The sequence below is a fragment of the Procambarus clarkii genome, chromosome 10, assembly GCF_040958095.1.
Source record: "Procambarus clarkii isolate CNS0578487 chromosome 10, FALCON_Pclarkii_2.0, whole genome shotgun sequence".
NCBI lineage: Eukaryota > Metazoa > Arthropoda > Malacostraca > Decapoda > Cambaridae > Procambarus > Procambarus clarkii.
In genome coordinates, this window is record NC_091159.1 from 49,898,451 (window position 1) to 49,912,212 (window position 13,762).

The following is a 13,762-nucleotide window of genomic DNA, read 5'->3' on the forward strand; positions in this document are numbered from 1 at the left end:
TATTCGAGCTGTCCATATATTTCAATATTTTAGGTGTTGACTTTGGAAGCAAAGGGGACATTAATTTGTAGGGAATGAAGAGCTCTGGAATAAATGGAATGGTGCCCAACCAGTTGAACTATTCGGGGATTGAGGTCCGACCTGCAAGAAGCATGACCGTCGCAGTACCTATCAATCCATATATTATTTGTTTGTTTTTTTGTTAAGGTGACATTGTGTGATTAAACCGTACTGAAGCAGGCAATGGAAACTCTTATAGAATTAAGCAAAAAGCAGAGTATTAAATACGACATCAATATTTAACGTAAAAAAATCATTTAGAGGCGAAAGAGCTAATTTTGTCATATATATAACTTAAACCCGTTTAAGAACACAAGATCTTTCTCCAAGGCATTAACTTAACACCAATCGCTGTGTTTACCTCACACGGTTTGTCACAAGACTATATCACATGTTGTAAAAAAAAACATAGCTTCTAAAACATGTGTTATTAAACCACTGTCAATCATTCCTATACAAATGATTAAAGAACCTCTTCTATCCATCATCTACTGACATCTTGGATAAATGTTTGTGCTATTCCAGGACTACCAAGTGGACCTGTACCTGCGCCAGGCGTGGGTTGACGAGCGTCTCAACCACGCTGAGATCCAGCAGCCCCTCGACCTCAACGATCCCAATCTGGTCAAGGCCATCTGGAAGCCCGAGGTCTACTTTCCCAACGCCAAGCACGCCGAGTTTCAGTTCGTCACCGTCCCCAACGTGTTGGTCCGCATCAACCCGATGGGGGAGATCCTCTATATGCTCAGGTGAGTGGACGGTGCTGGACCGGGGGGTGGACCGGGTCAGTGGACCGAGTCTACCACAGGGTACCTCCTCTACCTGTTCAAGGGAGAGGTTAAGCTTAATTTCATCCCAACATACACATGTTGATCCTGAGAGCCAACGCCAATCTGCAGGTTTTAGCTATTTTTGCCAGGCAAGTTAGTATATATATATATATATATATATATATATATATATATATATATATATATATATATATATATATATATATATATATATATATATATATATATATGTCGTACCTAGTAGCCAGAAAGCACTTCTCAGCCTACTATGCAAGGCCCGATTTGCCTAATAAGCCAAGTTTTCACGAATTAATATATTTTCTCTAATTTTTTTCTTATGAAATGATAAAGCTACCCATTTCATTATGTATGAGGTAATTTTTTTTTTTATTGAAGTTAAAATTAACGTAGATATATGACCGAACCTAACCAACCCTACCTAACCTAACCTAACCTATCTTTATCGGTTAGGTTAGGTTAGGTAGCCCAAAAAGTAAGGTTAGGTTTGGTTAGGTAGGTTAGGTAGTCGAAAAAACATTAATTCATGAAAACTTGGCTTATTAGGCAAATCGGACCTTGCATAGTAGGCTGAGAAGTGCATTCTGGCTACTAGGTACGACATATATATATATATATATATATATATATATATATATATATATATATATATATATATATATATATATATATATATATATATATATATATATTTTTTTTATTAATAAAGTTTGTGAGGGTACCACCTCTGGTGCCAATGTGGGGACCCATAGCCTCGGAGAAGAAAAAAAAAAAAAAAAATATATATATATATATATATATATATATATATATATAATATTAGTGTTCAGTGAGAAACCACAAGGTCTCCTCTGAATACTTTTTATTTTCTTCTCCGAGGCTATGGGTCCCCACATTGGCACCAGAGGTGGTACCCTCACAAATAAAATATATATATATATATATATATATATATATATATATATATATATATATATATATATATATATATATATATATATATACGAAGCAAAATGTCAAATAGGCAGAGAACTGTTGACTTCGTGGCCTGAGAGGAAAGTGCAGGGAGACTTAGAGAAAATCGTATCAGGTGTCCACAGGATTTCCGGGGCTGAAAGCGAAGAATGTGGAATTCAAAGTTGGATATTGGAGTCGAGACCGGAGTGATTTGAGATCTAAACATTGAATTTTACAGTATATATTCTATTTTTATATGTACCAGTTGTAGTCAATTCATTACTGTGTTCTGAAAATGAATTTCTGAAATTATTCTTAAGAAAAAATCATATATTTGTAATTTTTCAATAATGTTAATTAACTTCCATTTGACTTCATATAAGTATTATCGTTTTTCTCGTGCATTAATAATGTATTAGCTAAAGAGAAGAAGATATTTCTCATTATATTTTATTAATACATTATTCTGTAATGCATTATTCTTTATTATACTTTATCTGCCTTAGATACTACAACATATACTTTAAGAATGACCAAAAGTCTTGTAGGAGCCATATATAATTAGCTATTGTATTCTAGTTTAAGTAACACCATCCAGGTGTCTGCTGGAACACCATCCAGGTGTCTGGTGGAACACCATCCAGGTGTCTGCTGGAACACCATCCAGGTGTCTGCTGGAACACCATCCAGGTGTCTGCTGGAACACGAAAGTTTAGCTGACACGAAGTTTGATAAAATGTTTTTAAGCCAAATCACTATCTGACTATTATGAATACTGACTCCCTATCATACCCCGCAAGACGTATCATAAAGATATAGTGATTCACTATCATCTCCCAAAACATTCAGGACACAGATACACTGACTATCGTCTCTCGCAGCACTTATCATGCCAGTATAGTGGCTCACTATTAACACCCAGAACACTCCTTATAGAAGTAAAATATCATCTCTCAGATCACTTCTCATAGAAGTAAAATATCATCTTCCAGAACACTTCACATTCAGGTACACTGACTCATTATCATCTCCCAAAACACTCTCAACCGTGGTATACTGACTCAACACAGCTACACTTGCTCAATACAGGTACACTGATGACTCAGTTGTAACCTCTACTGACGACAAGACAAATCCCTCTCTATAATTCATCATATTACAAGACCTGATTGAAGAGGACATTACAGTCATTATAGCTCAAATATTGTGTTTACACTGGTCAGTGACGGTCATATGAACATGTTTCCACCTCGTCATATAACGCTTTACGACTCCATGCTTGGACAGCAACCGTCAACTTTAGCATTCAATACGTTCCTAAACTGATGTACTAAATTGCCCGAATCTAACCAAACCGAGGACCCACGAATGCAATGTTCATGAGTTTTTGGGAGATTTGTAATGATTCATATAATTAATTATAATTCATTGTGTCCGGGGACAGGCAGCCAGTGTGTATTTATACGTCAAAATGCGATCTATTCCAAAGGATGGGCTGTGGACAGACCCAGCAGTTGGCTTATGACCTCTGGTGCTCTTTCTGAGATCGGGAACACCTGGTTCGAACCTTCTCCCCGGCCAATGGTCACATCTTATCGAATAACTGCTTAATAAATCCGCACTTAACCGGAGGAATCTCTTAATATTGTTAATATTATCACCATAACCGACTCGCGTAAAGTTCAAGGTATTACATCCACAAAATGACACAAGCAGTCCTGCAATCTCACTTGGCCACGACTTAACTTGAAAACCTGACATCAAGAACCTCAACAATGGATATTTTTGAGCTCCCTTTGTTGGGAAGTTCCTGGAGGCTTCTATACACCTCACGCCTCAAGACCTCATGGATTATACGGTCACCGCCTCGCCCCTGGCACCCGGAGAGTGCCAGAGGCAGACTGGTCGTGGTGGTTTTCTAGACATGACATAATGGCATTCTTGGTGTGCCGAGATGGACTGACTTTATATTCTTGTTATATTGATCTCTCTGTCTCACATATTCTTTGTCTCTGGCTGTGTAACTGTCTCTATTTCTCTCTCACTCATGCTCTCGCTCTCTCTTCTAAACGTCGTATTTTTCACTATAACTCACGATGGAACTATTGCAAGTGTGCCTGGGTTTAAGCCTCGACATGTGGTCGTCTTGAGACATTAAAAACACAATTTAAACAATAATAGCGGTAATATTACCTCATCACTAATGATGAAAATAAAGAATAAAAACACTTAAAATCTCTCAGAGAATCGTACATTATTGTAACCCATAATGTTAATTGCAAAGTTTAACAGCTAGGCAATGTGCAGCAATATTCCATTTTTTATTGTATACAATGTGAGTTTGTTAAACTTCACTTGTGGTTTAAGCAAGTTAGTACATATTGCATAGACACGAGTTTTCCCACATTGACAGTGACTTGATGAAAAAAACGTGAAGTAACCCCTCACCAATCTATCCGCCCTTGGGAGGTGGGGATATTTGAGGTAAATACCTCGAAATCTCTATCTTTTTTAAGGGACTGATTTGATGTAGTGGGATATATATATATATATATATATATATATATATATATATATATATATATATATATATATATATATATAATATATGTGTGTGGCAAATGTTGAATAAAATTTAAAAGTCTGAATAAACGCGTCTTGCTGGGATCATAGTTAAACGTGATTAACGATTCCCGTAGATTTATAATTTGTTATTGATGTCTCATATATTTAGCAAAATGCTAGTTTCTCCGAACAAACGCCAATATCGTGTAAGGATGATAGTGAAACATGGCAATCGAGTTCCGTGGAGTTTTCATGTGTGATGGTTGCAACTGTTAAACTCTGGCCACAATACTGAGGGAAGTGTTTTTTATTATTTACCCTTAACACACCACAGACACACACACACACGCACACACACACACACGCACACACGCACACACACACACACACACACACACACTCCACAGTCACATCAGAAGGAAAACAACAGTGAAAGAACAGGTATTGAAACTTAGAACAGGCGAGGACAGGTATACAGAGAATGACAGAGAGGTGTGTGAGGAACTCAACAAGAGGTTCCAGGAGGTCTTCACAATAGAACAGGGTGAGGTCACTGTGCTAGGAGAAAGGGAAGTAAACCAGGCGGCCTTGGAGGAGTTCGAAATTACGAGAGAGGAGCTCAAGAGACACCTGCTGGATCTGGATGTTAGAAAGGCGGTTGGTCCAGATGGGATCTCACCATGGGTACTGAAAGAATGTGCAGAGGCACTTTGCTTGCCACTCTCCATAGTGTATAGTAAATCACTAGAGACGGGAGACCTACCAGAAATATGGAAGACGGCGAATGTGGTCCCAATATACAAAAAGGGCGACAGACAAGAGGCACTGAACTACAGGCCAGTGTCCTTGACTTGTATACCATGCAAGGTGATGGAGAAGATCGTGAGAAAAAACCTGGTAACACATCTGGAGAGAAGGGACTTCGTGACAAATCGCCAACATGGATTCAGGGAGGGTAAATCTTGCCTTACAGGCTTGATAGAATTCTACGATCAGGTGACACAGATTAAGCAAGAAAGAGAGGGCTGGGCGGACTGCATTTTCTTGGATTGTCGGAAAGCCTTTGACACAGTACCGCATAAGAGGCTGGTACATAAGCTGGAGAGACAGGCAGGTGTAGCTGGTAAGGTGCTCCAGTGGATAAGGGAGTATCTAAGCAATAGGAAGCAGAGAGTTACGGTGAGGGGTGAGACCTCCGATTGGCGTGAAGTCACCAGTGGAGTCCCACAGGGCTCTGTACTCGGTCCTATCTTGTTTCTGATATATGTAAATGATCTCCCGGAGGGTATCGATTCATTTCTCTCAATGTTTGCGGACGATGCTAAAATTATGAGAAGGATTAAAACAGAAGAGGACTGTTTGAGGCTTCAAGAAGACCTAGACAAGCTGAAGGAATGGTCGAACAAATGGTTGTTAGAGTTTAACCCAACCAAATGTAATGTAATGAAGATAGGTGTAGGGAGCAGGAGGCCAGATACAAGGTATCATCTGGGAGAGGAAATTCTTCAGGAGTCAGAGAAGGAAAAAGACTTGGGGGTTGATATCACGCCAGACCTGTCTCCTGCAGCACATATCAAGCGGATAACATCAGCGGCATATGCCAGGCTGGCCAACATACGAACGGCATTCAGAAACTTGTGTAAAGAATCATTCAGAACTTTGTATACCACATATGTCAGGCCAATCCTGGAGTATGCAGCCCCAGCATGGAGTCCATATCTAGTCAAGGATAAGACTAAACTGGAAAAGGTTCAAAGGTTTGCCACCAGACTAGTACCCGAGCTGAGAGGTATGAGCTACGAGGAGAGACTACGGGAATTAAACCTCACTTCGCTGGAAGACAGAAGAGTTAGGGGGGACATGATCACCACATTCAAGATTCTGAAGGGGATTGATAGGGTAGATAAAGACAGTCTATTTAACACAAGGGGAACACGCACAAGGGGACACAGGTGGAAACTGAGTGCCCAAATGAGCCACAGAGATATTAGAAAGAACTTTTTTAGTGTCAGAGTGGTTGACAAATGGAATGCATTAGGAAGTGATGTGGTGGAGGCTGACTCCATACACAGTTTCAAGTGTAGATATGACAGAGCCCGATAGGCTCAGGAATCTGTACACCTGTTGATTGACGGTTGAGAGGCGGGACCAAAGAGCCAGAGCTCAACCCCCGCAAACACAACTAGGTGAGTACAACTAGGTGAGTACACACACACACACACACACGCACACACACACACACACACACACACACCCAGGGGAGCCATGATCGCCACTAATAAAAACCCTCAGAGGAATTTTCATGGTAGATAAACTTTTTAACACTGGTGGTACACGAACACAAGGGGACACAGCTGGAAACTTAGTACCCATATGAGCTACAAAGTCATTAGAAAGAACTTTTTCAGTGTCAGAGTAGTTAACAGATGTATTGCATTAGGACGTGATGTGGTGGAGGCTGACTCCATTCACAGTTTTAAATGTAGATATGATAGAGCCCAATAAGCTCGGGAACCTTTACACTAGTTGATTGACAGCTGAGAAGCGAGACCAAAGAGCCGAAGCTCAACCCCCGTAATCGCAACTATGTGAGTACACACACACACATTTTTTTGCATCATTCCTAAAAGTAAGGAAAGGGGACCAACAAACAAAACTCATTTAATTAAAATACGACTCTGAAACAAAGATAAAACTAACAAACAAACGAACATTCAGTAACCGAAGAGAAATTTAACGTGAGATAATAATACTCAATTTTTTTATGAACTTACTGTCTCACATTAATAACAAAGTTTGCCATCCGAATTGCACATACTGCCCCACAAAAACGAAAATGAAAATCAAACACACATGTAAATATTTGTCTGGTTGCAAGAAGTGTGCGAGATTACCACGAGGCTCTGCTCCTATCATGAGAGGTTATCTTGAGATGATTTCGAGGCTTTTTAGTGTCCCCGCGGCCCGGTCCTCGACCAGACCTCCACCCCCCAGGAAGCAGCCCGTGACAGCTGACTAACACTCAGGTACCTATTTTACTGCTAGGTAACAGGGGAATAGGGTGAAAGAAACTCTGCCCATTGTTTCTCGCCGGCGCCTGGGATCGAACCCAGGACCACAGGATCACAAGTCCAGTGTGCTGTCCGCTCGGCCGACCGGCTCCCGTCTCAAGGTCTCGAGAAAGCCTTCAACCAACCCAATGGAAATGATCTCGTCGGGTATCGAGACCTTACTCTCCGGAGAGAGATACAGAAAGACTAAAAAAATATGTACATATCGCTTTTTCCTTGACTTGTCTGGGTGATCAGTTTTTAACTCACGTTCCCTCCATGAGATTTTATTCTCTCTCGGTGTACTCATCTAGTTGTGCTTGCGGGGGGTTGAGCTTTGGCTCTTTGGTCCCGCCTCTCAACTGTCAATCAACTGGTGTACAGATTCCTGAGCCTACTGGGCTCTATCATATCTACACTTGAAACTGTGTATGCAGTCAGCCTCCATCACATCACTGCCTAATGCATTCCACTTGTTAACTACTCTAACACTTAAAAAGTTCTTTCTAACGTCTCTGTGACTCATTTGGGTACTCAGCTTCCACCTGTGTCCCCTTGTTCGTGTTCCGCCCGTGCTAAAGAGTTTGTCTTTGTCTACCCTGTCAATTCCTCTAAGAATTTTGAAGGTGGTTATCATGTCTCCTCTTACTCTTCAGTCTTCCAAGAACTTGAGTTTCAGCTTCTTTAGCCTTCCCTAGTAGCTCATACCTCTCAGTTCCGGGACGAGTCTGGTGACACTCACACACACCGTGTGTATATGTGTGTGTGTGTGTGTGTGTGTGTGTGTGTGTGTGTGTGTGTGTGTGTGTGTGTGTGTGTGTGTGTGTGTGTGTTTGTGTGTACTCACCTAGTTGTACTCTCGTAGTTGTGCTTGCGGGGGTTGAGCTCTGGCTCTTTGGTCCCGCCTCTCAACCGTCAATCAACAGGTGTACAGATTCCTGAGCCTACTGGGCTCTATCATATCTACACTTGAAACTGTGTATGGAGTCAGCCTCCACCACATTGCTTCCTAATGCATTCCATTTGTCAACCACTCTGACACTAAAAAAGTTCTTTCTAATATCTCTGTGGCTCATTTGGGCACTCAGTTTCCACCTGTGTCCCCTAGTGCGTGTGCCCCTTGTGTTAAATAGCCTGTCTTTATCAACCCTGTCGATTCCCTTGAGAATCTTGAATGTGGTGATCATGTCCCCCCTAACTCTTCTGTCTTCCAACGAAGTGAGGTTCAATTCCCGTAGTCTCTCCTCTTAGCTCATACCTCTCAGCTCGGGTACTAGTCTGGTGGCAAACCTTTGAACCTTTTCCAGTTTAGTCTTATGCTTGACTAGATATGGACTCCATGCTGGAGCCGCATACTCCAGGATTGGTCTGACATATGTGGTATATAATGTTCTGAAAGATTCCTTACACAAGTTTCTAAAGGCCGTTCTTATGCTAGCCAACCTGGCATATGCTGCTGATGTTATCCTCTTGATATGAGCTTCAGGGGACAGGTCTGGCGTCATATCAACCCCCAGGTCTTTCTCTCTCTCTGACTCTTGAAGTATTTCATCTCCCAAGTGATACCTTGTATCTGGTCTCCTGCTTCCTACCCCTATCTTCATTACATTACATTTGATTGGGTTAAACTCTAACATACATTTGTTCGACCATTCCTGCAGCTTGTGCAGGTCTTCTTGAAGCCTCAAGCTGTCCTCCTCTGTCTTAATCCTTCTCATAATTTTGGCGTCGTCAGCAAACATTGAGAGGAATGAGTCTATACCCTCTGGGAGATCATTTGTGTGTGTGTGTGTGTGTGTGTGTGTGTGTGTGTGTGTGTGTGTGTGTGTGTGTGTGTGTGTGTGTGTGTGTGTGTGTGTGGTTGTGTGTGTGTGTGTGTACTCACCTAATTGTACTCACCTAATTGTGCTTGCGGGGGTTGAGCTCTGGCTCTTTGGTCCCGCCTCTCAACCGTCAATCAACTGGTGTACAGATTCCTGAGCCTATTGGGCTCTATCATATCTACATTTGAAACTGTGTATGGAGTCAGCCTCCACCACATCACTTCCTAATGCATTCCATTTACTAACTACTCTGACACTGAAAAAGTTCTTTCTAACGTCTCTGTGGCTCATTTGGGTACTCAGCTTCCACCTGTGTCCCCTTGTTCGCGTCCCACCAGTGTTGAATAGTTCATCCTTGTTTACCCGGTCGATTCCCCTGAGGATTTTGTAGGTTGTGATCATGTCCCCCCTTACTCTTCTGTCTTCCAGTGTCGTAAGGTGCATTTCCCGCAGCCTTTCCTCATAACTCATGCCTCTTAGTTCTGGGACTAGTCTAGTAGCATACCTTTGGACTTTTTCCAGCTTCGTCTTGTGCTTGACAAGGTACGGGCTCCATGCTGGGGCCGCATACTCCAGGATTGGTCTTACATATGTGGTGTACAAGATTCTGAATGATTCCTTACACAGGTTCCTGAACGCCGTTCTGATGTTAGCCAGCCTCGCATATGCCGCAGACGTTATTCTCTTTATGTGGGCTTCAGGAGACAGGTTTGGTGTGATATCAACTCCTAGATCTTTCTCTCTGTCTGTTTCATTAAGTACTTCATCTCCTATTCTGTATCCTGTGCCTGGCCTCCTGTTTCCACTGCCTAGTTTCATTACTTTGCATTTACTCGGGTTGAACTTCAACAGCCATTTGTTGGACCATTCACTCAGTCTATCCAGGTCATCTTGTAGCCTCCTACTATCATCCTCTGTTTCAATCCTCCTCATAATTTTTGCATCGTCGGCAAACATTGAGAGGAACGAATCTATACCCTCTGGGAGATCATTTACATATACCAGAAACAGTATAGGTCCAAGGACTGACCCCTGCGGGACTCCACTTGTGACGTCTCGCCAATCTGAGACCTCGCCCCTCACACAGACTCGTTGTCTCCTGTTGCTTAGGTACTCCTCTATCCACCGGAGTACCTTCCCTCTCACTCCAGCCTGCATCTCTAACTTTCGTACTAGCCTCTTGTGTGGCACTGTATCAAAGGCTTTCTGACAATCCAAAAATATGCAGTCTGCCCACCCTTCTCTTTCTTGCCTTATTTTTATTGCCTGGTCGTAGAATTCAAGTAACCCTGTGAGGCAGGACCTGCCATCCCTGAACCCATGTTGATGCTGTGTTACAAAGTTCCTTCGCTCCAGATGCTCCACTAGTTTTTTTCGCACAATCTTCTCCATCAGCTTGCATGGTATGCAGGTTAGGGACACTGGCCTGTAGTTCAGTGCCTCCTGTCTATCCCCTTTCTTGTATATCGGGACTACGTTAGCGTGTGTGTGTGTGTGTGTGTGTGTGTGTGTGTGTGTGTGTGTGTGTGTGTGTGTGTGTGTGTGTGTGTGTGTGTGTGTGCGCGCACGCGTGTGCGTACCCCATCATCTGTCAACATAGAGGCACATATGAGCTTCGTGTTTCTCTTCCATTCTCATAATAAAAAGACTCACCATCATCATTCATCTCCCATCATCCGTGCTTGTCTATGTCAACAAAGGCGAACGTTTGATGACCAATCTGTTCGACTCTGGGGCCGAACGCGAGTCAAACTTCAGAGAGCGTGACCGGTGAATGTTCGAACACCCCCCCCCCCCCCCCATGTCACCTCTTAGTATAAAATGGTAAATTAAACAAATTTACAATCTAGCTAAATACCTGACTTTAGCCTCACAGAGCTTTATCCACCATAATATTATTTTTTTATCAATTTTTATTTGATCCAGTGGGTATAATTCATTGAAGAGAGTAATGTAGGTAAGGTGGTGAAAGGTAGGGAAGGTAGTGAAGGGTAGGGAAGGTAGTGAAGGGTAAGGAAGGTAGTAATGGCTAGGAAATGTCGTAAAGGTGTTACGAACCCGGATCCAGCGTCCGAGCACGGAGTAGTAACGACCGCGCCATCTGTGGGTCAGCTCCCGAAACCCCCCGCCAAACGCCGACGACACCTGGTGAGGATGCCGTGTATCAGCTACGAGGGCCAGTTTCCAGTCCCGTTCAGCACTCTACACCGCCGCCACTGACCTCTGGTGAGGTGGTGCTCCGACGACAGCGCCATCTATGGACTGGATACGTCAGGTGTTTGTGCCCGAGCCCGTAAGTGAGGTGTTTTAGTGTCCCAGTTATTGATGACGTGTCTGCTTACAGAGCCGACCTGGGACTGCTGTGATGGAAGTGGAGTCAGTCTACCCGAGGCAGCCAGTCTCCATACCTTGAACCTTGCTGCAGCAGTTGTGAAGTCGTCCCCCCGGAAGAACACTGTGGTGTGTTAGCCTGCCAGTGGAGTGGCAGTAAAAGGATTTACCCGGGACCGACTGTTGGAGACGATCATCCACTGGGGTACTGAAGACAGGAGAGTGATTTGTGGTGTCACACGAGGCTCCTGTCTAGGGCGTTCCCCTTTTATCGTTCGTGGAGTGGCCGTACCAGCCTTGTTGGCTCAGAACCTGCCAGCAGACCAGCTGGACGTGTGGTTGACGGCCTCCACGGTGATGCCCCCAGTGGACCTGTGTTTTGGTTGACCTGTGGCCAGGGTAGGCTCAACTTCTTTGGAGAATTCGTTGTGAGGCCACGAAGAAAGCACCAAGGACTCGGCACCGAGAGTTATGGCACCAGCGTCTTCAGCAGAAGACATCGATTGTGGATTAATCCCCTTGTAAAGTGTTAATACCCCTCCCCCTTGTGCACTCTTTTATTTTATATATTTAATCGGTGATGGTGTTAATTATAATATTAAGTTCTTAACTTTCTTTCCCTACTCCCTTTTAAGTTACTTGCGTCACGGATCTCATCCCTTGATAGCCACTACTGGCTTGGGAACGGATACATATATCTTCCTCTAACAACATCAAAGTAAGAACCCCGTTGCGTCCCGAGAGGGCCGTAACAAAAGGGAAGTGTAGTTGGAGTAAGAACTACATGAATGACTCTTAATCCCGTTCCCCACCTCATCGTTTCTCATATGCGAAAGCCTCTCTACCCAGTTCGTTCTTTCTCATATGATGAGAACGGATTTGCCCTTATCTCTGATAGTATGGAAATGTATATTAATATCTCCCAGTGGCTGCTATGTTGATTAATAATGGTTGAATGTTTGTGGGACGTGTTTGGAATGTGCGTCATGATAGCAGAGGCGCGGCTATCAACAGACAATACACATGATAGCATATATGGGGTAAACATACAGAGTACACACATGATAGCATACACAGGGTAATCAACATATTCACAAAACAGCCAAACACGGGATCATCACATCTTTATCAAATTGACACCTGACTCTTGGTTCGTTATCATCCCTGTTCTCCGTGTCTCTTGGTTCGTTATCATCATTGTGCTCCGTGTCTCTTCGTTCGTTAACGTAACTTAAGCGAAATACTGCACGGAATAATTGCCCAATTTGGGATAATTACGCTCGTTACCCATTTTACTCGCACATAATTTCCGGAACCCACAAGGTCAGAGGTCAGAGTCTGCGTTAAGGAACATTATGTCAGGGATGAAGGGACCGTTGTCAAGGCGGGAGATGACGGGGTCGTTGTCAGCGTAGGAGATGAAGGCACCGTTGTCAAGGTAGTAGATGAAGGGACCGTTGTCATTGAAAGTCTGTAAGGCTGAAAAGAAGGGTGGAAAATAGAAATAACTAGCATCCTTTAGGGAGTTTGTGAATTAGTTAATTGGGTGAGAAAGAGAGGCAGACAGACAGACAGAGACAGAATAGAAGCTATTAGCAGTTTCCTCTTGTTCTCATGTTAATAAACTCATTTTACAATGACAGTGTTTTGCACCTCCCCCCCCCCCCCTTACCGACGTTACAGTCAAGTGTCGTGTTTCATTGGTTGTGTTTTTGATAATGTGTTGATTAACATGGAAGCGTTCAACTCATTTATTTTAAAAAATTTCATTCTTGGTTAAATTTGTTAACATTATTCATTACGAATTTATTTCTTCGTCATATATATATATATATATATATATATATATATATATATATATATATATGTCGTACCTAGTAGCCAGAACTCACTTCTCAGCCTACTATGCGAGGCCCGATTTGCCTAATAAGCCAAGTTTTACTGAATTAATATATTTTCTCTAATTTTTTTCTTATGAAATGATAAAGCTACCCATTTCATTATGTATGAGGTAAATTTTTTTTTATTGGAGTTAAAATTAACGTAGATATATGACCGAACCTAACCAACCCTACCTAACCTAACCTAACCTATCTTTATAGGTTAGGTTAGGTAGCCGAAAACGTTAAGTTAGGTTAGGTTAGGTAGGTTAGGTTGTCGAAAAAAC

The 13,762-nt window shown here is 42.6% G+C and overlaps 1 protein-coding gene across 1 annotated transcript in view; it reads left to right on the forward strand.

Annotated features, from left to right (window-relative positions):
* The first annotated feature begins 666 nt into the window (after positions 1 to 666).
* The window catches only part of LOC123775179 (glycine receptor subunit alpha-2), a 131,974-nt gene continuing 118,878 nt past the window's right edge, over positions 667 to 13,762 (forward strand). The window contains exon 1 of the mRNA XM_069322159.1: positions 667 to 809. Coding sequence (XP_069178260.1) covers positions 784 to 809 — 26 coding nt within the window. The 5' untranslated portion in view covers positions 667 to 783. The remainder of the gene's footprint in view (positions 810 to 13,762) is intronic.